This window comes from Perognathus longimembris, chromosome 3 (genome assembly GCF_023159225.1).
Source record: "Perognathus longimembris pacificus isolate PPM17 chromosome 3, ASM2315922v1, whole genome shotgun sequence".
Classification (NCBI taxonomy): domain Eukaryota; kingdom Metazoa; phylum Chordata; class Mammalia; order Rodentia; family Heteromyidae; genus Perognathus; species Perognathus longimembris.
This window is the reverse complement of record NC_063163.1, coordinates 52,915,881-52,942,384: the sequence shown is the minus strand read 5'-3', so window position 1 is coordinate 52,942,384 and position 26,504 is coordinate 52,915,881. Positions and strand designations below refer to the sequence as shown.

Sequence of the window (26,504 nt, the reverse complement as noted above, 5' to 3'; positions counted from 1 at the left end):
GAGGCCCCCTAGACAGGCTTCTGAAGCAGGGCCACCCTCTCCAGCAGCGATGGAGACAGCACCCTATGGGTATTCTGTGTGAGTTCTCTCCACTGGCTTCCCACCGGGCCCTCCCTCCAGGATCTCAGTTCCTGATCAGCAAGGCAGTGAGAAGTTTCCTTGGGCCTCCTCGTAGGAGAGAGCTAAAGCAGGTGTTTCCTGGCTGGCTTTCGGGGGTGAGGTGGAGGGGCTCCGCGAGGGCCAGCTGAAGACCCCTCGTCCCAATCGGGGAAAGTTGAGCTGCTAGCCTGGTGATCCCCGGCTTCTGCCAGTAGGGCTCGGGATGGCAGAAGGCGGCACGGGGCTGAGCGGCGATCCGGGTGGAACAGGTGCCTTTCTCCGACGTCCTCCCTGGCTTGGTAGCCTCCGTCCCCCGGGCATCCCTGGGCGCCCTTTGCGCCCCTGTCCTCCCTCCCCGTGCCAGGGCGGAGGGAGGCGCCTACTCGTAGGTAATTATTGCCAGCGGGGCCCCGGGGGAGCGGGGGTGGGCGCGCCGGCGGAGGGCGGGTGGCAGCGGCGGGGCGCGGGCATAAAGGGGAGCCGCGCGGGGCCCCAGTTCCCGGCTCCCGCGCAGCATGCCCGCCAGCGCCCCTCCGCGCCTCCCGCGGTCGCCGTCGCCGTCGCCGCCGTGGCGGCGGCTGCTGCTGTTGCTGCTGGGCCTGGGCGGCCGCTGCCTGCGCGCAGAGCCGGGCGACGGAGCGCAGACCTGGGCCCGCTTTGCGCGTCCCCCCGCCCCGGAGGCCGCGGGGCTCCTGCACGACACTTTCCCCGACGGCTTCATCTGGGCCGTGGGCAGCGCCGCCTACCAGACCGAGGGGGGCTGGCGGCAGCATGGCAAGGGCGCGTCCATCTGGGACACGTTCACCCATCACCCCTCGGCCACCCCTGGCGACCCTCTGCTTGCTGAGCTGCCGTCGGGCGCCCCGTCGCCTCCCCCACCTGTCACTGGAGATGTGGCCAGCGACAGCTACAACAACGTCTTCCGCGACACCGAGGGGCTGCGCGAACTCGGGGTCACCCATTACCGGTTCTCTATATCCTGGGCGCGGGTGCTCCCCAATGGCAGCTCGGAGGCCCCCAATCGCGAGGGGTTGCGCTACTACCGACGCCTGCTGGAGCGGCTGCGGGAGCTGGGCGTGCAGCCCGTGGTCACTCTGTACCACTGGGACCTGCCCCAGCGCCTGCAGGACGCCTACGGCGGCTGGGCCAGCCGCGCCCTGGCCGACCACTTCAAGGATTACGCCGAGCTCTGCTTCCGCCACTTCGGCGGCCAGGTCAAGTATTGGATCACCATCGACAACCCCTACGCGGTGGCCTGGCACGGCTATGCCACCGGGCGCCTGGCCCCCGGCGTCCGCGGCAGCCCGAGGCTTGGGTACCTGGTGGCGCACAACCTTCTCCTGGTGAGTGCGAGGAGCCAGGCACACGGCCACCTGTCAGGGGGGAGGGAGGCTTGCAGGGACCACGGAGGGCGAGACGGAATCTCCAGCTCACAGAAGGCCTCGCTTGAACTCTTTGGTGGGGTCACCCATAGAAGCACTTCCCAGGGGACCGGAGCAGCCCCCGCCCCTGTCCAACATCCTTTGAAGTTAGAAAGTACGGGGACATCCTGCTAGGGTGGGGGTCGGGGTGGGGCGGGCCTGCGGAGTCAGGACCGGTATCAAAAGGAGCCCTGGTGCCAAAACGAAATGGGAATCCGTTTTACCACTAAGGAAAGGGAACTCCTCTCTCTGGGTGTTGAGGAATTCCTAGAGCTAAGGACAGGGGTGCATTTGCTAGTGGTTATGGTAGGGAAAGAATGAGAGTCGGAAAGAAACAAGTTTACCAGCTTGTACAGGTGAGCACTGCACTCTGCCAGAGCTCAGCGCTGATCTAGTAAGACGGTCTTGTTGATGGCAGGAGGCCAACTACCATGTAGCTGCAAAAACCACGAGGGGCGGGCGGGCAAGGGGGGGGGGCAGGTAAACTATGGTGGCAGGTGGCAGGAATTGCACCCATCAGCCTTGATCAGCAGGGATCTGAAGACTGATTTAATGTACTCCAAAACAAAGTTAGATAGGAACAATACAGAACTGACGTCAGAGGGGTGCAGGCTGTCTCTGAAACATTTGTATCCACACGAGGCTGCGTGGGGGAGAGGACTCATTGCTGGTGTGACTAACAGGCTGACAAAAGTGATTTTAACACCTTTGTGCAAAAGATCTCTTAAAGGGTGACACCCGGATATATTGATACCTCATGATAAAATTGTCCCTTCATTTTTTTCTTCCTTCCCTTTCTGGTTTGCTAGATATGTAGATACCCATTAATTTGATGATTCCTTGATAAAGTCAGGTTGTTGGCACATTTTTGACAGGGTTTTGTATCATAACAGGCTTTTTTGTGTTTTCTTTTTTGTTTCTGGGGATCGAACCCAGGATATTGCACTTGCTAGGCAAGAGCTTTGCCATTGAGCTATATCCCAGCCAGCCCCATTCTAGAACATTTTATGTACACATGTAAACATTTCCTTTAAGTGTTTACATGAAAACTTTTGTTTAAATGTACGTGTTTTTGGTAACTTTGGGACCTACTGGAAGATCTGATTTTAAATTTAGAATCAATCACATGTTCGGAATGAATTCAAGATGAAAACTAGATCTAAACACCTTTAATTAAAGCCATAGATAATTGAGGCAGAGCAGTACTGGGCTATTGAACTGACTTAGTGCTTTGAGCTACTGATAATGTAATAAAGGCTAAATTTGATTGTATGTCAGCTTCACAAAACCTGTTCTTTACCCACACTCCAGTGCTAGATTTGCTTGAGAAATTGTGCTTTTTGTGATTTCATCCTGTTACATATCTCTTCATAAAGGGACTTTAGAGCAATGGTTTTTCAGTTTTCCAAGCTGTCAATCCTGTTAAGGAACTAACAAACCCTGAACACCACCAATTAATAGTTGGTATAGAAGAAATACGGGAAAATTTGTGCCATGCTTTGAAGAAAACAAGCAATTACCAGTTCCTACCAACAACAACAGGTGGAGTACATCCTTGACAAACCACTCTTTAAAATTTAAATCCTACAAGTTCTCTTTTCAAGTACTCTGTTAGACTGCACACAAAAACAGCCAACTGTTACAACAGTGTGACAATGATCATTGTCTTCATAAGATAAGAACTTATGTGAGCTGAGTGGCTACTGTAATATTTTAAATAATCATCATATTTTAGGTTCTCATGTCCACTCTTAGCCCTGTGGTTAACTATTTAGTTATATTTTTGAAAAGAACACACAAATTTTTGCCAAAGACTGGCCATACTTCCGAGAAACACAGTGGACTTTGTTTCCATTAGCAATTAGTAACTGGTGGACGTGTGGTTTGTTTTTGCTGATGCTACAAACAACATGTTGGCAGCTGTAAACAGATTAGTTTTGCTTATAAATTTCTTTGGGTTTGGAATTTAAGTCTTATTTAAATTCCTTCATGCTGTTTCTGATGCTCTGTGTTGCAAATGGTGTGAGAGCCAGGACAGGGATGTTTGACTTTATCTGGAAAGGAGAAAACATCTGCAGAGTTTGGTAGGAGATCATTTCAATTGGGCTTACGTATTGCTGTTTTTTCAGGTTAAGAGCCATTGAGCCCTTACTTATCATATAGATCTGTATGTAAGGATCTAATGCTGGTGAGAATAAAGTTGGCATTCCCCACCTGTGTTTCCACTTATTACAAGTAGGCTAAGGAGGCTCCTCAGTTGGACACCACTTCCCCATTCCAGAATCATTGACTGATAACCTGAAATGTGGAAGGCAGAACAAACGAACTGCTGCCCAAATAACGGAATGGCCCTGTTCACAATGGAATGATGTTTTGTGGGGTCCAGGTGCTTAGTGTGAGGCTTGACAAAAACTGTGAGTGTGTGTGTGTGTGTGAGAGAGAGTGTGTGTGTAAGGTGGGATAAAAGAAAGATAAAAATGGTGTGTGGGTGGGTATACTGATCTTAAAAAATGGCTTTCCTACAGAACATGGAGCCCAGTGCTTTATGCATGTGAGTATAACCTAAAAGGAGGAAAAGCCTTTTCTATCTGGCTTGAGGTTAGATGACACAGCTTTCATGTCATTTGCAATAGGCTTTACCCCCACAGCTTTTAAATGAGACATTTTATTTAATTTAATTTATAACAACCGAAACAGCATTAATATTACCACCATCACCACCATCACCACCAGCAGCAGCAATGGAGTTTTTATTACTGTCAGCCTTAGCTCTAAGTAGTGTTTTTATACCTCTTGGGTAGCCAATGAATAGGCACCCCTTTATAAAGGTATGGAGATGCAGGTTAACAAATATGTCCCCAAATTTACACATAAGGAAATGTTAGTGACAGGACATGTCATGAAGTAGTTTCCAAAGCAATCTTTAGCATATACCAATTTCACTTCTAGAAACATCCATCTGACAAAGCAGCATGATACTTGTTAACTTTTCCCTCATGCAAAATAATAGAAATGGGCTTACAAGTAGCCCTCTATTCTTGTTAAAATGCTGTTTATTTCCCAGTTTCCATAGCCACCACTGAACTAAGCTATCGTTTTCTTGATCCCAGTTAGATACCAAACAACAAATACTCAAAGCTTGAAACAGGGTTTTTTGAAGCCCTTGGAAGACAGACATCAGTGATTCATACCTTATAATCCTAACTCCTACTCAGGAGGCTGAGATTTGAGGACCTTGGTTCAAAACCAGCCTGGGCAGACAAATTTATGAGACCCTCATCTTCAATTAACCAGAAAAAAAGCCAACAATGGAGGCTTGGCTCAAGTAATAGAGAGCTAGCCTTGAGTGAAAAAAACCAAGGGAGAGCTCAAGGCCCTAAGTTCAAGTCCTAGTAGTAGCACAAAACAAACAACAGACAAAAATACAACAAGAATAAAAAATCCTTCTGAGTTGTACTTCTGAGGTTTGTTCTGCCTTTGGGTTTCTGGGAGGGCCAGGGCCACATGAAGGATAATGCATCTCTAACATTGTCCATACCACTGGGATTTTTGCAAATATTGACTAATATTAAGCATTGGCATTGAAGCCCATGTCTCCATCATGTGTCTAACCCATTGATTTTTTTTTTTTGCCAGTCATTGGGGCTTGAACTCAGCCCCTGGATACTGTCCCCAAGATTTTGTGCTCAAGGCTATTTGAGCCACTTTGAGCCACAGCTCCAAATTATCAGTTCATACCATAGGTGAAAGGACTCATCACTGGTGTGACTAATTGGCTGACAAAAGTGATTTTTAAAACATTTGTGCAAAAAAAAATGTTGAGGTTCTGGTGTTCCCCCCCCTCCTTTTTGTGGTTAATTGGAGAAATGAGTCTTACAAATTTTCCTGCTTAGGCTGATTTCAAACTGTGATCATCAGCTCTCAGCTTCCTGAATAGCTAGAATTAGAGGGGTGAGCCACTAGCATCCAGCCCATTGGACTTTCTTTCTCATCATACTTCCTTTGGCTTGACTTCTCAGTTCCTCCTCTCCCTTGCTTCTCTCAGCTCTCTGTGACTCTTCCTTTATTGCTTCCTTCTCTTCAATGGAGTGTCCAAGGTTTTGTCCTGGACACCCATCTAAACTCATTCCAGGTGATCTCTTTGAAGACTGTACATTCTGACAATATATTCTGAGTCTCCAGCCAGAACTTCTCTTTTGAGCTCTAGACCCAGAAGGACAAGTGCCTTGACCACTTAACTAATGGGTGAGTTACATGTGAAGCATCCGAAGCCAGACTTCAGCTACTTTATTTCTATGAAGGCACCTGGCTTTTCCCGATGGTGGGGCTCAACTCTTAACTTCCTATCTCCCCTATCTTATTTGTAATCTGTCAACCAACCTTACAGTTCTACCTACTAGAAAGTGTCCCAAAATAAATCCCTCTACCCTCATTTATAGTTACGACTGAGGTCCAGGCCATCACTGGTTCTATCCCCTCACCGGTGTCTTTGTGCCCTGCCTTGTGCCCTGATGGGAATTTGCCATTATGTGGGAACAGGGCAGGGCTTTCTTTATAAAATAATTTCCATCTTTCTTTAAGAACCAGCTGCCATACTCTTTGGTCTCACAACTAAAGATTACCTCTACCTTATATGAATTCCCACAAAACTTTGCTTCTCATAACTTTCCCAATGAGTTCTTCATTTTATTTAACCTTTCTCTCCTTCTTCCTCCCCTCCCCTTCTCCCTTTCTCCTTCTCCCTCCCTGCTTTCCCTCCTTCATGATCCCTCTTCCTCCCTTCCCTCCACCCCCCACCTTTTTCCTCTCTCTTTATCACACTAGTTGGGGAATTCCTTAAATGAAGAATCTTTCATCGATGTATTCTGAAATGCTATCATGCCCTTGGTAGGCAGTCTAGGGGTACCTCTGTCTATTAACTAGCTTGATTGGGGCATACCTCTGTCTGTTAACTAGCTTGATTTTTGTTATTGTAAATTTATGCTTTCGGGATTTACCCCCCTATTAACCCTGTATATACTTTACAAAAGAAATATATAGGGAATACTGAATCTTAAACAACTATGAAAGTGACTAAATATAATGGTTCATCTATACATGATGGCTTTATTGTAAGAATATACAATTAAAAACTATCTGTAGTTCACTATATTGTATTATGAAGATGTTTCCAGAATACCTTAGTGGTTAAGTATCTTGGCTGGCTGTAGGAGTAAATATTGGAAACGGCTTTGTTAACTGGCTAAATTTTAATCCATCAAGTCATAAATATAAGCAAATTATGTGGTTCAAATGATATTTAATACATATTTTTGAGAAGTACTTAACAAATTTCCCTCTCAATGAAATGTATTTGGTATGTGGCTGGAATAATCAACTGAGTTGAAAGTTAATATATTGTACAGAGTATGACTGTTCAATGTGCATTTAATCAGAAACAGTTAAAATCCTTCCAAAGAGTTTGACTCATTCCTCTTGGAATACTTGTTTTAACATAGTGATTTCTGAAGGTTACTAGTCAAGCCCAACACACAAAAAAATTAAGACATTGAAAGAATTAATAAAATAGTTTTAGGGGCTGGGAATATTGCCTAGTGGCAAGAGCGCTCACATACATGAAGGCCTGAGTTCGATTTCTCAGCACCACATATATAGAAAAGGCCAGAAGAGGCGCTGTGGCTCAAGTGGCAGAGTACTAGCCTTGAGCAAAAAGAAGCCAGGAACAATGCTCAGGCCCTGAGTCCAAGGCCCAGGACTGGCAAAAAACAACAACAACAACAAAAAACAAAAAACAACAACAAAAAAACCAAAAAACCCCAAAACAAAAAAAACCAAATAAAATAGTTTTAAAATCATAACCATGTTTTAACAATACCAGTTCTTTTGAGTTGAAAAAAGAAGAAAAACACAAACTGATAAGCACTTAAATAATGTCACTGTGCTTTTCCTAAGGGTGAAATGAGGAATTTAGGTATAGGAGGATGGAATACATGTCTGCTTAGAAGAAGATGAAGAGCAGGATAGTAAAAGTATATAGTGTTATAGAGTCTTCCAAAATGTGCATCTCAGGAAACCTAGAAGAAAGTTATACTTGTAACCTATATTTAAACAGATGCATGTAATAAGCCCTTTATACACTCTATTTTGATAAATTCTGAGCACAACGTTAATCTGAAAGATACCCCTTTTCCTGTCTAGCTTGGAATATTTACCCTTCAAAGATTTGAATGAAATACCCTTATATGATGAAAACAGAGTCAATTATCATTTACTCACCTGTAGTCTACATAGTCTACATACTTTATTTGTTAAAAAAGTTTTAGTGTTGGCTCAGTGCTGGTTGCTCAGGTCCATAATTCTAGCTACTCTAGAGGCTGAGATCTGAGGATCTCATTTCAAAGCCAGCCCAGGTAGATAATTCGTAGAGACTCCTATCTCCAGTTAACCAGCAAAAAGCCAGAAGTAAAGGTGTTGCTCAAGCAAAAAAGCTAAGCAAGAGTGCCAGCTAGGTTCAAGCCCCAGTACTGCCACTTTCTATGTGGCAGAGAAAGTATTTGTAGTTTGTAAATGAATAATGATTGATAATGATGAATTATGGATAATTAATGTAAGATGATTTCTGGTCATTTTAATAGGTTCATTTTTCTTTCTTGTAAATTAAAGATTCATGTTCTGCTGGTCCCCACTGGAACTGGGGAGGAACTTTAAAAAGCAAGGAAAAACAGTGAAAACAAAATCTTAGGCAGATAGGTATGTACATGGCCTTTGTGAAGTTCCAGGGCAAACACTATCCATCTTATTTCTATGGACGATAAAAAAGAGGAAGAGGGAGAACATGGCCCCTCAGATTCTTGGCCAGGTTGCCCCATGACTTCCATTGAGGTCTTCTTGGCAGAACCTAGTCATAGTACAAAGGAATCCGAGAATCATTGTCCGCTGCTGAGCCATGAATTCAGCAAATACTTCTGTTAGGTTGAAATCAGGTGGGAACCGAGGACAGCTAACAGTTGCTACCACATCGCCTCACTCTTAGGTAGTATATTGTGGGAACTAAAACCACATCTTACATGCCAGGATGTTTTGAAATACATTGAATGATTTACAAAGGTGATGGAAATAGTCACTCACTTTTACCCTGGAAAATACCACAACAAATTTTTCCCTAAGTCAAACCTTTCTTGGGGTTGCTTTATTTCTGCTTGACTCTGCATGGAAGTGACCTCAGCTCCTCTCACATTCCCCGCTTGATTATATCTTTTGATTCCAACTGAAACCTGCTGCTGTGTTAGATTTCTCCCCATCCACTTATCTTTCTGTCCCGGGGCTTGAACTCAGGGCCTGAGCGCTGACCCTGAGCTTTTGTGCTCAAGGCTAGTGCTCTACCACCTGAGCCACAACTCCACTTCCCAATTTTTTGGTGGTTAATTGGAGATAAGAGTCTCACAGACTTTCTTGCCCAGGATGGCTTCCGACCACAATCCTCAGATCTCAACTTCCTGAGTATCTAGGATTACAGGCATAAGCCACTGGAGTCCAACTTCAAAATAGATTATTTTATTTTCCGGTAGCAATTACCAAGTCTGTTGTTATAGCAAGAGAAAATGGACAGAGAGAATGACTTTCCTGATGTTTGTAAAGGCTTCTGTAATTTTATTAAGCAATTTTCCCTTCATGCTAAACTGTTCCAAAAAGGCAGCGGGAGAAGGACATTTGATCAGAGATTTTTCTTGAGAGCATATGGTGGAGCAGGCAGGTACAGTGGTGAATTCTGAGAGCACAGGTCTAGGCTTTGAATAGGGCTTTCAAATATCTGAGCCTCCAGCAGGAGATGAGGAAAAGGGGGGTGGTCTAGGGCTATTTAGGGGACTGTATCTCTGTCATGTTGTTCTTCAGAGGAGGCCATACTGAAGCTAGGGGCTGGAAGTCTCCAGCTCTGGACCCCTGCAGAGAACATAGCCAGGAAGTTGCTGAGCTATCTTTACAGGGGAAAGCCATAGCAGAGTAGGCATGAGTGGAAAAGCATTGCTCACTCTCCAAAGCCCTTGCAGAGCCTTTTGAGGATGCTTCTCCCCTCTCTCTAATCAGAGTTCCATATTTTTCCACAGTTTCCTGTGGCCTTTTGCACCATGTCAGTCCTTTCTGTCAGTTTTGCTATGGTCAAAGTACAGTCATAGGAAAGCTCAGGTACTTTATCCCTAAAGCTATGTCAAGATAAGCACAGCTCCTCTTGTAGGCATTTCTTTTTTCTTCTTTTTTTTTTGGCCAGTCCTGGGCCTTGGACTCAGGGCCTGAGCACTGTCCCTGGCTTCCTTTTTGCTCAAGGCTAGCACTCTGCCACTTGAGCCACAGCGCCACTTCCGGCCGTTTTCTGTATATATGGTGCTGGGGAATCGAACCCAGGGCCTCATGTATACGAGGCAAGCTCTCTCGCCACTAGGCCATATCCCCAGCCCCTTGTAGGCATTTCTTACCCAACCCAGTTCACAACCCAGTTCACAACTTGTACAGCCATAACTCACAACATGGACATTTCTTGCCCACACCACACTTTTAGTCTATGTGAGCCACTCTGATTCCTCTTATGTACCTACCACAGGCTGTTAAGGGGCCCCTAATGTGGGGCATGAGTTTTGTACTTCTTACTGGCTAGGGCTGCATTTCCAAGGCTCTCTATTACTGACAGAGAATAACAGGCTTCTCTTGAGAATTAAAGTGAAGCTTCTACTTGTAAAGCTTCTACCATCAAAAGAGTGATCAGGTTATCCAAGTGCCATCATGTTGCCTGTAGATTCATGGGGAGGAGGTAATCAAGTGATTAGAATTATATATATATGCTTTAATAGAAATACTTGCTACAGGGATCCCCAAGAAAGGAGAGAGAAGTAAGAGTTTTGAGGGGCAGGAGGAGGGGAATACTATACAGATGGGATTAGGGGCTAACATACTTCCTTGGTGGGGCTGCTTTGGGTTATATGGGTCCTGCAATGTCTCTAGCAACTCCAGTCCTGTTGCTGGAGTGGGAGAACAGCCATTAGGCAGCATGTCAGTGAAGGGATACAGCCTGATTCCAATAAAGCTTGGTCTTAAGTGGAGGTGATTGGTCCTGCTATTGGACTGGCTATGCAGACACACAAAGTAGGAAGCACATGATGGTGGGCTGTGAAAAAGCAGTCCTTGCAAATCAGAGCAAAGCAGAAAATATGATAAGGAAGCCCTAGGTGAGAAAAGCCAGAGACTGGAGAAGTGAGCCTAGGAACTTCCAGGACCTCTCTTTATATCAGTGTGCAGTTTGAAGCAGTAGCTCAGATGTGCCAAATATTTCTGAGTTATTATATTGCTTGTTCTGGACATCACATTATGTTTGTATGGTCCATGTCAACAGCAATAGTTCTTACCATCACCTCACTGTGGGCCCTGATCAGTTGCATGTCAGCTATAATGTCTACTGATTTTCCTCCTTCATGAATGTTACTATTAAGTCAGACAACCTTTTCCATTTCTTTGTGTTGTTTAAACTATCTATTATTTTATTTCTTGTGCTGCATCTGGGGCTTGAACTTAGGGTCTTATGCTTTCATTGAGCTTTTTGTTTGTTCACATCTGGCATGCTACCATTTGAGTCACAGTTCTACTTCTAAATTTTTGGTGATTAATTGAAGATAAAAATCATAGTTACACCTAGGCACTGGTGGTTCACATCTATAATCCTAGCTACTCAACATGCTGAGATCTGAGGAACATGGTCAAAAGTCAGCCCAGTCAGGAAAGTCCTTGAGACTCTTCAATTAACCACCAGTAAACTGGAAGTGGCTCAAAGTGATAGAGTGCTAGCCTCAAACAGAAAAGCTAAAGGACAGCATCCAGGCCCTGAGTTCAAGCCCCACAACTGACATAAAAAACTCATACTAACAAAACCAAAGAAAGATACTCTTTGGAGAGGGACAGAAAGGAACAGAAAGCACAATGCCTATATGCATCTGATCATACAAAATAATATTTATTGACATGAACTCCAGGGAATGAGAACAAGATGGTGTATTTTCTTTTCCTATTTTTATATTCTTTTCATTCTGTTTGTTTATATGCATTTGCAAGTATAAGGGGAGGGGACAGAAATGGAGGGACAAATGGTAAAATGTAGCAGTGGTACTCACTGGACACTATGGTCAAAATGAACTATACAACTTTTGGGTGAGAGAGTGAGGGAAAGGATGACATTGTACAAAAAGAAGTGTACTCTTTACCTGACTTATATAACTGTAACCCCTCTGTATAGCACCTTTACAATAACAATAAGAAATTTTAAAAATACAAATCAAAAGTCATAGAAAAAAGGTAGACTCAGTTGGCCCCATCATTTGAAATGCCTTCTAGTATCTCCTGAGAAAGTAGTTTAGAAACTACTTCTTGCAGGAAGACTTCCCTGATTTTCCTCCAATAAGGAGTCTTCTTCCCTCTAACCCAACATATTTCTTCAAAATCTATCTGTGATACTTTCAATCTTTTTCCATAATTACGTGGTAGACCAGTTCTTTGACCATTCAAAATGCCCTGTAGAATAACTTTCCCACTGAATAAATATTGACTTCATGATATAACAATTCTAATGAATAATAGCAGTTCTGAGAAAAATACATCTCCCCACATCTATTTTTCTTTTGTCATATGCATTTTTTTGAAAAAGGAAAGAAACACCAAGATCTCTTGTGAAGAACTACAGTATAAACCCTGCACGACTGTTTCTTACATTTACTGCTACTTTGAGAAATAAAAGACACCAGGGAGTTTAAAAATATGTCCTTTACAATTTGATTAGAAAGCTCTTTTTCTCGTCCTTTCATGTTTAAGTCTTGCCACTTAAAATTTTCCCTTTCATCACAGAGGAGGATAGATCAAACAGCTGTTACTACTGTAGTCCCTCACTCTGGAAAATCTACCACAAATGTTAAATAAATTTGGTCTCAACTCAACTCCTGTCTCCTGACTCAAAGTCTTCTAGCCACAATGAAGGTCTTGCAGTAGTTCTTGCTTTCCAACTCTTTTTTTTCTGTCTGGAATGTTCTTCTCACCCTTCTCTCTCTTCCTAGATACAAAACCAGGACTCATTTCCTTAATTCTAAGTTCACCAGCCATTCTCAACCCAAACCCTGATCTCACATTTAAAATGGCTTCTCCCAGCAACATAGCCTTACAGGAAGTAGATAAGATGACTTCCAAGGAGCTTCCTTGTGACTAGAAGTCATCAAATTTACAAATACTGCCCTTGAAACTTGGCAATGTTACTTTCTTGGATTTGTTGTTATATGTTCTGAATAGAAGTATCAATTACAGCAATTAAAAAAAATAAAAAACAGCTGGGCGCTGGTGGGCTCATGCCTGTCATCCTAGCTACTCAGGAGGCTGAAATCTGAGGATTGTGATTTGAAGCCCACCCTGGCAGGAAAGTCCACAAGACTTATCTCCAGTAAACCACCAAAAACTCAGGAAATGGATCTGTGGGTCATGTGGTAGAGCACCAGCCTTGAGTGGAAAAAGCTCAGAGACAGTGCCCAGGCCCTGAGTTTAAGCCCTAGGCTCTAAGTTCAGGCCCAGGACCCTTTCTCCTCCCCCCTCCCCCAGCAACAACAACAACAATAACAACAACAACAATAACAAAATCGCCAAATAAACAAAACTCTTCAGGTGTAATAATGGCACTAAAATTGCAATCTGAGATTCCTTATGCAATCTCCAGACAGAAACAAATTCTTTGGATTTAAATGTTGCTCAATATGGTAAGTAAGGTCAGGCTATTAATCCTGTAGGTGAACAATTGTCCAAAACCCCCAGGAATTTATTTCTGATCACAAAGGGAGACTGTAAGGAAAAATGTCCCTAAGTTTCAAAGTAGGGCAGAGGGATTACTGGTATCCAGGCCTAAAACCTCGGGGTTGGCCTTCCTGGTTAATCTTTTTCCCTAATTGTAATTTTCAGGGGCTGCAGAAGAGACCTACCTTTGTTCAGTTTGCTGTTTACTATGGTTTAGGGTATTTTAAACTTCTTAAGGATAGACTTTAACTTGTAGAAAACCGATAGCAATGGTAATGATGCTTGCCTACTAAGAACATGTATCTTTCTCCTCTTCCTCTTCCTCCTCCTTCTCTTCCTCCTCATCTTTCCTTTCCTCTTCCTCATTTTTATCATCCTCTTCCTCCCTTTCCTTTTCCTCATTCTCTTCTTCCCCCTCTTCTTCTACTTCTTCCTCCTCTTCCTCTTCTTTTGTGCTAGTACCAGGGCTTGAATTAGAACCTTAAAGCTGTTGCTTGGCTTTTCTACTCTAGGCCTGAGGCTGGTACTCTACCACTTGAATCTTACCTCTACTTCTATTTTTTTTTTGCTAGTTAATCCTCATATCTCAGCCTTGTGAGTAGCTAGAATTATAGGTGTTAACCATTGGCATCAACTTCTGTGCTTCTTTTTTATATCACCCGTCTTCCAGTATTCTTTATAATTCACATTTGTAATGTTTGCTGTTGATTATTACTCCTCTTGCTAGAATGGAAGCTTTTTTGTTTGTTTGGTTATGCCTAATTTGTTTATGCTATATTCAAAGCTCTAGAACAGTGCCAGGCACATAGTAGGTCCTCAACAAGTACCTCTGGGATGTCTCTCCATTTGTTCTTCAAATATTCTAACCTTGATCCATAGCAAAAAAGGCCTTAAGCATGCAGACACATACATGATTAATACAAAAGGTGCATACTGTTTTTGCTTCATTACATGCTGCATACTCAATTTCTTTTCTTTTTCCTTTATTGCCTCTTTTCTCTTTATTTCTCCTCTCTCTTTTTGTGCTGGTACTAGAGCTTGAACCCAGGGCTTGGGCTCTGTCCCTTACCATTTGAGCCATACCTCTACATATAGAGGTGGTTTTTGGTGGTTCATTGGTGATAAGAGTCTCATGGACTTTCTTGCATGGACTGGCTTTGAACCTGGATCCTCAGATCTCAGCCTCCTGAGTAGCTAGGATTACAGAGTATTCCAATAAGACCTTGCTTTAATATTTTCTAACTTCATTTATTGCAGTTTTCAAAATTTTTGAGGCTACAGTTTTCAAAATTCTTGAGGTAGATTTCATAACCTGTAAGACAAAAGACTTGATATATGTCTAGATGTCATGTCTAGAACCCGCTACCACAAACTGGAAAGTGAGAAATACGGGGGGGGGGGGGGGGCGGGGGGAGACAGATTATTTTCTATTACTGGGTAAAGCAGATTTTATTTTCCTATAATCTTGCTCTGCCTGTTGGTGTAGAAACACACTCTCATTTTGTTTCCTTTGGGTTAAAAGGGTTCTCTCCTGCAAGTGGAATGCAGTATTTCAAAAGCAAAGGGCTACGCTGGATCCTGTGAACTGATAAATGATCATCCGAAAGTGTCAGAGAGAGGGTTGGTATCTGTTGTTGGTAATTCAAATCTGGGAGAATTAGGTGAGAGGCAGAGGCAGAGGGAGAGCATTTTAGAAAGTAAAGGTGACTATTATGGGAGAAAAACACTTATCTCAGTGTTGAAAGCAAAGAGTAGCTGTTTCATGAGGGTATTATAGAGTTACGTGGGCGATTATAGGAATAGATGCTTGCTGAAAAGATTCCACTTGACAGATGAACTACAGAATGTCTTTTCTAACCTTGGAAAGACATCAGTTATCTCAGTGCTTTATCTTATGGTCTTTTCCTCAGCCAGCCTCATGCCTCTCTCTACCTGTTCCCTTGTGGTTTTCATTTGATTGCTATTAGAAAAATAGAAACAAGAGCCCAGGAATTGGACCTCCTCAAATCCAATAATAATATTGTTATTAATGATCTAGCCCAATAATAATTCTGGCTGCCAGATGGGATATTATGTTAACAACCCAACATCAATGGTTTAGAAGGTTTTTTTTTTAATAGCAATGTGATTTAGTATTAAATAGAATGACTTAACTGATGCTGATTTAGTGCTGTACTGATAAATTAATGAAGGAAAGAAAACCCCTTAATCTTGGGCCTATTTACCTAATGTAAGTTATGAAATTATTTCCCTTGAAGGAAGTTTTTGTTTAAAAACAACTGAAAAGGGTCTTTTATGTAACCTACTTTGGGAAAAAACCTCTAGATGAAATGATCTTAAGTAACAAAAATCCCAAAATTATAACAGACAAAAAATCTACCCTGATCTTACTATGCTAGGTTGTTAGTGTACCTCTGACTGACAGTACTCAGCCTCAAGTTTGTTGATACATATACTAAGGAGCTCTATATTTGCATTTGATTAACTCTAGCCAGAGCTGGCTTGAGGGAGAAAGGGGCTTTAATGAAAGGATACAGGATAAAGGAAGATTTCCAGGGAATGAATATATATATATATGTATATATATATATGCACACATATATGTAATATATAATATATATGTATATGTATATTTGCTTATCTTTTTGGATGTAATTATCCTTAAATAGTTGTAACAAGAAGTTTCATTTCAACATGTCAGTTTGTGAGTACAAATGCATCTGGATCAACCTTACCCCTTTCATCTTCAGGACTTACATTTTTTACAGTAAATATGAGTGTCAAAGACCTTTCCTCCTATATTACATACAGATATGCACATGTACACCCAACACATACACCCTGGGTACCCAGACCAACACATATACAAACTACACATACCATATTCACAGATGCACACCACAAACACCAACACCCCTCATATATTAGACATATATACAAATACCACATACATCGTACACATACCACATGTAGACCATACTCACAAATGCTGTACACATGACACCACTGGTTCCTGCATCCCTCTGCAGAGGGTTTTGTCCCATATCAGTAGCTCCAGAATTACTTCCTATCCAGACAGAGGGGATGCCTGCCTTTATTCCAGCAGGAAAAAAAAAATTGTAGGGTAGATATCTTCTGGGCCCAGTTTGGGCCATTCAACTTGAAGTAGAAGGAGAAAAAATATTTTTTTATTTTTGTGAAGGCAATGGATAGCTGTCCAGCACTAACAATTGTTTTTTTTATTGAGCAGGTTTTCAATCTTATTCACATCTGGTATCTCCAGAGTTTTTTGCGATTGTCAGCACATACCACATGCTTAAATATGCCAGTGATTGGATAGGAGACTTCAAGAGAGGTTAAGAGGATAAATGTTATTTTATGTATATTTCATCACAATAAAATAAGTATTCTATCTGTCTTATTGTCCATTTTCCAAAACAAGCATATAACATATGCCTTGTGATTTCTAGAGGGGACTTTAGCTCAAACTTAGTTCTGTACTTTTTGGTGGTACTAGGGTTTTGAATTCAGGATCTTGTGTTTACTAGCCAGGTGCTGTGCCTCTTGAGCCACACCTCTAGCCCTTTTAAGTCTTGGGTTGTTGTTCAGGCTGGCCTGGCCTATGATCTTTCTCTTTACACTTACCAAGTATCTGGGAAAACAGGAGGGCGTCACCATGTCCATGTTCTTGAAAATTTTTATTTGGGCTGGCCTTAAACCATGATTCTCTAGATCTCAACCTCCTAAGTATTTAGGATTACAGACATGAATTACCTTGCATATCCCTAAAATTTAGTTCTTTTAAGGAATAATAATGAAGGAGTTTGGCAATTTATATGCAGCAATGCACTTTACCTTAAAGATCTTAACACGAGTTTGAGAAGTTAAGAGTATGGACATACTCATGTTTTGGGTTCTAGGTCGAAGATCATATTCAGATCACATATTTGTTTTGGGTCTGTCTTGAAGAATATTGGGGGTCAGTTTTATATCTGTGCTAGTCTGTAGTAAGCAATCCCATACATCTAACCCTGGGACTTTTGCTCATTTCTGTATTCCCAGTAAGTATGTGTCTGACATATAGTAAATGTTGAATAATATTTGTTAAATAAGTGACTAAGTTCTTTGGCATGGGAATTAAGCCATGTGTCAAATTAATCACCTTTAACAGTCACTAAAGATTTTTATGTTACCTAGCTCGGGGCCACATGTGAACCAGCATCTTCAATGTTTTCTTTTTTAAATTGTCTCTACCTACTCAGTTACAGTGTGCTCTAGAGTGGTTCAACTAAAGCTCTCTCTGGAATTGTTGAGTTGTGTCCTCTCTTCACTGAACTGGTGCCTTTTGCCATATAACTTTGCAGTGTCCTACCCTCTGGATTTGCAGTCAGCTCCATTTTTGGTCCTGGGATTATGTTAGCCAATGGAGTATTAGCAGTCAATGCTGGCAGGCACTAGTGTGCTTGTGAGTTTCTGCTGAGTGTCTAGTACCTTTTCAATTGCTGTGAGAAAATGCTCAATGTAGGCTACAGAAGAATACGATATGGATCAGTCCTTAAGGACTGGCCAGAATCCACTGTGCAGAGTTTTATTATAAAAGGTTCTTTGCACCCAACTCTTTTGTTCCATTAGTGGCACAGGCTCAAAAAGAAAGCCCAATTATTTCACTCATCTGTTTGAGTTTTGTAGTCATTCTGATGAAATGCAATGTGGTCAAAACATTTTGGTGCAGAACAATAGCAATTCGACATATTGGATGAAAATAAGCTTGAATGACTAGACTCTTCAGTATTAATAATTTTGGTATTTTATGAATTGTTTAAACATTTCTACCAATTTCTTTTCAGAAATTAAACTATTAAAACAAAACACATTGTTGATTACCCCCATGTTTGTGGGATTTAAGATTAGATGAAAGCTATAACAATAGGAGATTAGTAAACTAATAAATAATAGCAGAATGGTGAGGGATTGAAATTGTTAGGACAATCCATTACATTCATCTAGTGGAAAAATGAAAATACAGCTCAACAAGCCAAGCAGACATTATCAGCTTAGAAAGACAGTGTCCTTGATTATCCAGAACAGCCTCCACACTTGAAATCTCCAGTTTCTTTTCTTGTTTACTTTTTCTTGTTACATAAGCAGTGCCTGCTCATTATGAAAAACAGAGAAATAGAACATTAAAAAATGCCTTGTCCCACTCAGTGCAAACAATGAATATTACTTCATTGCTACACCTCCTTTAAACTCATATGCATATTTATTTTATGTATGTGTATATGATCCCATAAATTAGCAGATACTGAGCATAACTTATCTATATAACTTATCTAAATATTAGTCTATTCGAGTGAGTGATCACAGTTTGTTGCTAAAAGTTCATTTGCTTTACTTAATTCCTTTTTTTCCCTAGATTATTTCCATTAATGCTTATTGTCAGCTTTGTAGGCTCAACTAGCCCAGGAATTTTGACAGCCAAGCTCATGCCTGCAATCCTAGCTACTCAGAAGGGTGAGATCTGAGGGCTGTGGTTCAAAGCCTACCAGATAAGAAAGTCCATGCTACTCTTATTTCTAATTTACTAGCAAAAATCTGGAAGTGTAGGTGTGGTTCAAGAGGTCAAGTGCCAGCCTTGAGCGAAAAAGCTGAGGAAGACTTCCCAGTGCCAGTGCAAGCACACACACACACACACACACACACACACACACACACACACACACACACACACACCAGCAGAGAGAGAAATAGATAATTGAAGAGATATAGAATGGAATGGGCAGGATGTGTGGACAAGGTTGGTAAGATGTCATCTGAGGTCCAGAGAGCTGTAGGTGAAATGAAAGGAGGAATTAATCTAACAACAGCAGACAAGTTGGGCTGGAGGGTAAGTGGCTAGACATTTGTACAAAAATTTACTGGGTCTTTTTGTTTTCTTGTGGGAGAGGCTGTAAGGCTTGACACATGAATCTAGAAATTCCACTCGTTAGATTTGGAAAGAAGTCCAAAGTAAAGGCAAGTGGTCCTACTTGCTTTATTTATTTATTTTATCCTCTGATCCTCCACTAATACTGAAATTTGAAGTTAGGGGTTTGTGCTTGTTAGGTAGCACTCTACTACTTGAGCCCCACCACATGCCCAGTTCCCTTTTGTTTTAGTTTCACATTTTTGCCTGAAGCTGGCCCAGGATCATTATTCTCCTACTTATGCCTCTCCACTATCTGGGATGACAGACTCAAGCCACCACACCCAGCTTCGTTATCAAAATAGAACTTTGTTAACTATTTTCAAAGGCTGGTCACAAACCCTACCTATCCTTTCAATCTCTGCTTCCAAAGCAGTGGGGAATCCCAGATATGAGCCACTGTACCCTAACTCAGCTCCTAGCTATGGATATACATTCATTTACCAGGGCGTTGAGGAAAGCAGATGTGAGATCATGACCACAGGTTAAGTTCTAGGCAATTTTAAAGGAACCACCCATAGAAACCAGAGGCTATTTTTGTGGACAAAAGCTATAGAGATGGCTATTTGGGAAAAATTAGGTGTTGGATGATTATTTTGTTGGAGGCTGTTTGAAGTTCTCTTTAAGGAACTGTTATTTATTTTTATTGTTGGGGGGTACTGGCAGTGGGGCTGGAATTCAGGGTCTGGCACTGTCCCTTAGTTTTTTCACTCAAGTGCTCTACCACTTGAGTCACACCTTCATGTCTTGCTTTTTGCTGGTTAATTGGAGAGACAACAGTCTCATTGACTTTTCTGTCTGGGCTGGCTTTGAACCATGACCCTCAGATCTCAGGCTCTTGAGTAGCTAGGATTACAAGTGTGAGCCATTGGTGCCAGCTAGCACTGTCCTTTCTAACTTATAGAATGGTGCTGATAGAAACAAGAGGAATAATTTAACCTACCAATGTGAGCCTTAGGCTATTGGGCAGGCTAATAAAAAGCATGGCAGTGACTTAAGGAAGTCCTTAGACATATAATCATGAAACTCTTCTAGAAATTGAGGGAAAAGAATGCCCCAAAGGCAAACAAGATTCTCTGTATTCTCTGAAGATTTTCAGTCCTTTGGCCTTTAAAAAATATGCCATTGAGGCCTGAAATAACCCCTGTCTAGTTCTTGCTTGGAAGTAGACCAGCATGCACTGTTTAATTTATTTTTGTTTATGAGCTATGTTTCATTCCTTCCTTATTAGTCTCAGTCAGCTTAATTAAGATTAGTTATGGGATTAAATTAATCATTTAAGAATTATTCCATTTCAATATTTGAAAAACAAAATCTAAGGAATGGTAACATCACCTCTCATGTGTATTTGAATGACTGCTCCTAATAAATTTGGATCTCCAGCTTCAGATTCAAAGTCCAGCTGTTTACCAGACTTCTTCATGGGGATATGCAAATCTGTGAATCTGTAATCTCTTCCCTTCCCCAATCCCTTATTTTTTTCTTCCTTTATTGTCCTTTATCCTTCTCCCTTCTCACACTGCATGTGAAGCATCTGATTTAGCAGCAAATTCTATTGATTCTACATTCAGGGATAACCTGAATCTAGCTACTTTTCTCTGATTGCATCACTGGTCCAAACCTCCATCTTTTGCCTGCCATTAATGTCATTATAGTAACTGTCTGGCTACCCTCCTCTCTTCCCTCTTGCTTTCCTTTCAGGCTCCTATTCTGCACATAGCATCTTTGAAAAATCCTGTCAAATTAAATTACGACCACAGTTGAATAACACACACTCATGTGACACTGACTATGTGCTGGTTATAATCCCAAGAGTAGCCCTTATCTGAGATATTTGGGACCAGAAGTGTTCCAGATTTTGGATTTTTTTGTTGTTGCTATTTCTATACACACAATGAGATGTCTTGGGAGTGAGGCTGAAGTGAACATGAAATGTACTTATTTTTCTATAAGTAATATACACCATATACTCATAGACGGAGGGAATTTTATGCAGTATTTGTTGTGCGCCTATGCTTTGATTTTCACCAATTGCATGATGTCTGGGGTAATTTACTACTTGTGATGTGTTAGCTCTCAAAAAGTTTTGAAATTGGGGGCATTTCAGCTTGAGGACGTTTGGAGGAGGGATGTACAGCCTATCTTGAATTATTTATCCTTCATAAAGGTATGGACAGGATGTGCTATTGTTATTTGTGCTTTACAGAGGAAGGAAACAGAAGCATGGAAGAGGCAGACATACTTGTTATACAGTCACATAAGCTCATGAAGGGGCAGAGTGAAAGTCTGGGTGAGGCCTTCTTCACCAATGCACAGCGACAGCTGTGAAGTAGTGCTCAATTCGCATCTTCTGACCTGAGAGGTTTTGTTGTTGTTTTGTGCTGGTACTAGGGCTTGAAGTCAGCTTTCAAGACTGGCACTCTACTATTTGAGCCATACCTCCACCTCTATTTTTTTTTTTTTGTAATTAATTGGAGGTATGAGCCCCATGGACTTTCCTGTCCAGGCTGGCTTAGAACTGTCCTCTTCTGGCTGGGGATATGGCCTAGTGGCAAGAGTGCTTGCCTTGTATACATGAAGCCCTGGGTTCAATTCCTCAGCACCATGTATATAGAAAACGGCCAGAAGGGGCGCTGTGGCTCAAGTGGCAGAGTGCTAGGACAGTGCTCAGGCCCTGAGTCCAAGGCCCCGAACTGGCCAAAAAAACAAAAACAAAACAAAACAACAAAAACAAACAAACAAAAAAACTGTGCTCTTCAGAGTACAGTGGCACTAGAGTCACAGGAATAAGCCACTGGCCAAGGCTTATTTTGAATCTGTCATTTTTTCTTCACTGATTGGATCTTTTCTCAGGCAATCCCTCATAAAAGATGCCTTTTCATCTAGGCAGCGTTCTCCTTCCTGGAGTTGTCTCCCCCATCCTTTCTGTATTTTCCTTAATCTCTCTACCTTCCTAGGAGGCAAGCTCCATGAGAACTGGATGACAGGTTTCTCTTAGAAAAGTACTCAGTGACAATATTTGTTGTAATTAAAAACAAAACAACTAAATTATTACAAAGTAGCAGATTACTATGATAGCTTTAGAGACAAATTCGTGTTTCAGAGAAAATCAATCAGTTCTCCCACATAAATCCTAGGTTAGATTTCTGAGTCTGAATAGCTTTGCCTATGATTAAGATACTCACCTGCTATTTATTTGTCTGTAGAGCTTCAAAACTTATATACCACATTTTAATGTACAATTTGATGAGGTTTGATAACTGGTGACATCTGTGTAACAAATTCCCCCAAAAGGTGTAGGACAGCTGGGTTCTGATGGTTCACGCCTGTAACCATAGCTACTTAGGAAGCTGAGATCTGAGGATTGAAGTTTGAAGCAAGCTTGGACAGGAAAGTCTATGAGACTCTTATCTCCAATTAAGCACGCACACAAAAAGCACCAGAAGTGGGGCTGGGGATATGGCCTAGTGGCAAGAGTGCCTGCCTCCTATACATGAGGCCCTGGGTTCGATTCCCCAGCACCACATATACAGAAAACAGCCAGAAGCGGCGCTGTGGCACCACATATACAGAAAACGGCCAGAAGCGGCGCTGTGGCTTAAGTGGCAGAGTGCTAGCTTTGAGCAAAAAGAAGCCAGGGACAGTGCTCAGGCCCTGAGTCCAAGCCCCAGGACTGGCAAAAAAAAAAAAAAAAAAAAAAGCACCAGAAGTGGGGCTATAGTTCAAGTGGTAGAGCATTAGCTTTGAGCAAAAAAACAACAACCAATAAACAACAAAACCAATTCAGGGATAGTGCCCTGGACCAAAACACACACACACACACACACACACACACACACACACTCACACACAGATGTAGGACATATAGCAAAGAATGTTGGTATATACCTATAATTCCAGCACTAAAGGAAGTGAGGGCAGAAAAATTTTGAGTTACAAGCCAACCTGGTTATATTACAAGACTTTCAAGACCGTCTATACATGTGCACATGTGTGACACACATACACTCACATACACATGCACACATATACATGCATACATGCTTTTATAAGTAATATATATTCGTTGTCCTGCATTGTTTCCTTGTAAATTCTCACAAATTACAATCCTCCATAGTTAGCCACTGTTCTGATTCTGGTCACCAAAGACTAATTTGAAGACTTAAATGAAATACACAAGTATGTGAATACATTTTATTTCCTGTTTTTTCCTCTACATATCATCTTTCAGATTGGTTCTTATGCTTATTAAAACAGTTTGTTCTTTGTAGTGCTAAGTAGTATTCTATTGTGTAAATGTAACACACTTTATACATTTTCTTGTTAATCAACATTTGTAGTCTTTTTTTCAGCAGAATTGAGGCTTGAACTCAAGGTATCACATTTACTAGCTCTACCTCTGAACCTGGCCTCCTGATCTTTAGCCTTTCTTTCTCTCTCTCTCTCCTTCCTTTCTTTCTTTCCTTTCCTTCCTTCACTCCCTCCCTCCCCTCCCTCCCCCATCCCCTCCTTCTTCCTTCCTTCCTTCCTTCCTTCCTTCCTTCCTTCCTTCCTTCCTTCCTATCTTTCTTTCTTCCTCCTCCTTCTTCTCCTTCTTCGTGTTTTACACTCATCTATTTTGAGATAGGGTCTTACTTCCTGCCCAGGCACAAGTTTGAACTGTGATCTATCTACTTATTCTTTCCATGAAGCTGGTCTAGATTGTGATCTACCCAGTTCAGGCTTCCCATCTTAGCTGGGATGTTGGGCACATGCCACTTCAACAGCTTCTTCAGTACTTGTGGGCCTTTTATACCTTGGCTGGTTTGGAAGTATAATACTCCCAATCTCAGTCTCTCAGATGAGCTAGAGATTAGCTATTACACTCACGTGTCAGTTGAGAAGAGGGTCTCATGAATTTTTCTGCCCAAATTGGCAGGAAGAAATATCATGAAGAAATCTCTGTTGTTTTAGACCCCAAATTAAAAAAAATAGAAATTTAGGCTAGGAAAAAAGTAAGGGGAGTATCACAAATCAGAGTAATTTATATCCCAAATTGGATTATTAGCATACTGTGGATGATATATGTCAAATTATTTATTATTTGTGTTTCTGAGATAAGGTCTTGTTTTGTAGCCCTAAGTGGCCTCAAATTTATGTCCCTCCTGCTTTATGCTTCTAAGTACTGGAATTACAAGCATACATCACTTTACCTGGGTAATTTATTTTTTAAATATATATATATATATATATATATATATGTTCTCTGTCTTTCAAGGTCTCAGAAATAAAATAGAAGCAGTATTCCTGATTTGACGTAGAAAAATGTTTACATTTGTTCCACATCCTTTGACCTTGTTTTCAACTTATAGTCTTTATTCTTTCATATCTGTTTATTTGACTCTGTCAACAGAGTATGTGCACTTTGCTAGAAGCTGAGGCTAGAGAGATAAAAATCCCAGTCAATGCCTTTGAAATATGTGCCATGTAGAAACTTAAATAAATGCAATAAAATGTGGTTAAGGTCACTTGTGGAGACACAGAGATGGTGTGTTTAATTAAGATTGGGGAGAGGGGAGCTGTCAGAGAAGGTTTCTTTGAGGCAATGATAACTGAGGTAAGATTAGAAGTGGAGATGGAGTGTGGGAGGAAGAGTAAGAGGTTCACATATACTTTAGAGTGCCTCACCTATGAAATGTGGGAGCCTAGCAATCTCCAAACTTTCAGTAGGAAACCATTGTGCTGGGGACTTGGGAGTAGAGGCAAAGACTACAAGGAGAAGCAGAGAACAGCTTGATGAGAAAGGCAAGGAAATTTGGCTAACCTTCCCAGTTTAAGTCATGTGGCCAAAGACATACAACTGAGAAGTATGGAGTAGGAGCAATCACCTGTGCTCCTCCCTGGGGAAGGTCACTAGGCATTCCCTTGCCAAATCTTCTCTGAGCCACATCCTCATTTTAGAAGAGTGGTCTATGACTAGGAATAATTCTACTGTCTGACTTCTGCTATCTGCAAAACTGACTCAGACTAGGAAATACTTGTGCCATCTGATCCCAGGTTTGATGGTTGGATATCGGTTAGATTCTCTTAGATAGATGCCTACCAGACTGGGTGAAACTAACAGTGACCCCTGGTGGTATTTCACCCCCATCCCTAGGCCCAAGCAATAAATTACTGAGGACCAACTTGAACAACTCCCTTACTTTTCTGTGCACCTGGAAAAGGACACTGTGAACAGGAAAGTGAGGGGAGTGTGACGGTGGCAAAGAACAGGAGGTGTCAGAGAGCAAGGAGCCATGTGACACAATTAAGTCCCTATGTTTTTGGGTCACCCAGACAAAAGCTATTGTTGCCTTGATCTATGTCTTAGTGTCTGTTTCCTTCTCAGCTAAGCTTATAGATAGTTGCTTCAGGTCATGGAAAAATGTGTGCAATGAAACAAAACACATAAGATGTCATTAGGAAACTAAAAATAAAAAAGACATAAACAACTTGACTTCCTTGACATGTTTAGCTGAACTCAAAAATGTTGAGGAGTCCGTTCCTGGATACCTGCATGGAAACACAAACCAGGAGCATATCTTGGAAAAATGAAAAAGATATTTAGCACACTGAGCAATAGGAGTTTCTTCAGGCTTAGAGTTGAGATGGGGACAAAAAATGACATGATCACTTTGGAGAATATATAGAGTCAAACAGAATCAGAATAGAATTTTCAAAGAATCGGTGTTAGAGAAATAAAAAGTTAATGCATAGGATTTGTATTTACAGGGGAAAAGGGGAAAATAAATCAAAGAATTTAAAGATAAAGAGGAACTTCACTCAAGTAGGAAGAAAAAATTCTATGAGCTTCAAAATCAAAAGGGAACAAAAGAAAAGGTATTAGAGGTATGCACTTGGTAACTTGTGCCTGTAATTTTGGCTACTCAAGAAGCTGAGATCTGAGGATCAGAGTTCAAAGCAAGTTTGGGTATAAAAATCCATGGGGCTCTTATCTCCATTTAACCAGCAGAAATCTAGAAATGGAGGTGTAATTCAAATGGTAGAGCACCAGTCTTGAGAGAAAGCACTGAGCAAAAGTAAGGCCCTGATTTCAAGTTCCATTTAAAAAAAGGAAAAAAGAGAAAGCACAGGGAAAAAAAAGACATTACTAAAATTTTGTGTTAGTGCAAGGTTGATTGTGTGCAAGTAACCATTTGCATTGCTAGGAGACCAGTGGTAGAGCACTGTCA

At 41.5% G+C, this 26,504-nt stretch overlaps 1 protein-coding gene and 1 long non-coding RNA gene across 2 annotated transcripts in view; one reads left to right on the top strand and one right to left on the bottom strand.

Annotated features, from left to right (window-relative positions):
* Window positions 1–591: 591 nt before the first annotated feature.
* Kl (klotho) overlaps window positions 592–26,504 on the top strand; it is a 38,173-nt gene continuing 12,260 nt past the window's right edge. The window contains exon 1 of the mRNA XM_048341527.1: window positions 592–1,442. Coding sequence (XP_048197484.1) covers window positions 615–1,442 — 828 coding nt within the window. The 5' untranslated portion in view covers window positions 592–614. The remainder of the gene's footprint in view (window positions 1,443–26,504) is intronic.
* LOC125348359 lies at window positions 5,419–14,505 on the bottom strand. Its single transcript, XR_007210353.1, has 3 exons — window positions 14,492–14,505; window positions 13,116–13,130; window positions 5,419–6,248 (listed from the first exon to the last, which is right to left on the bottom strand). It is a non-coding gene; the product is annotated as an uncharacterized LOC125348359 (long non-coding RNA).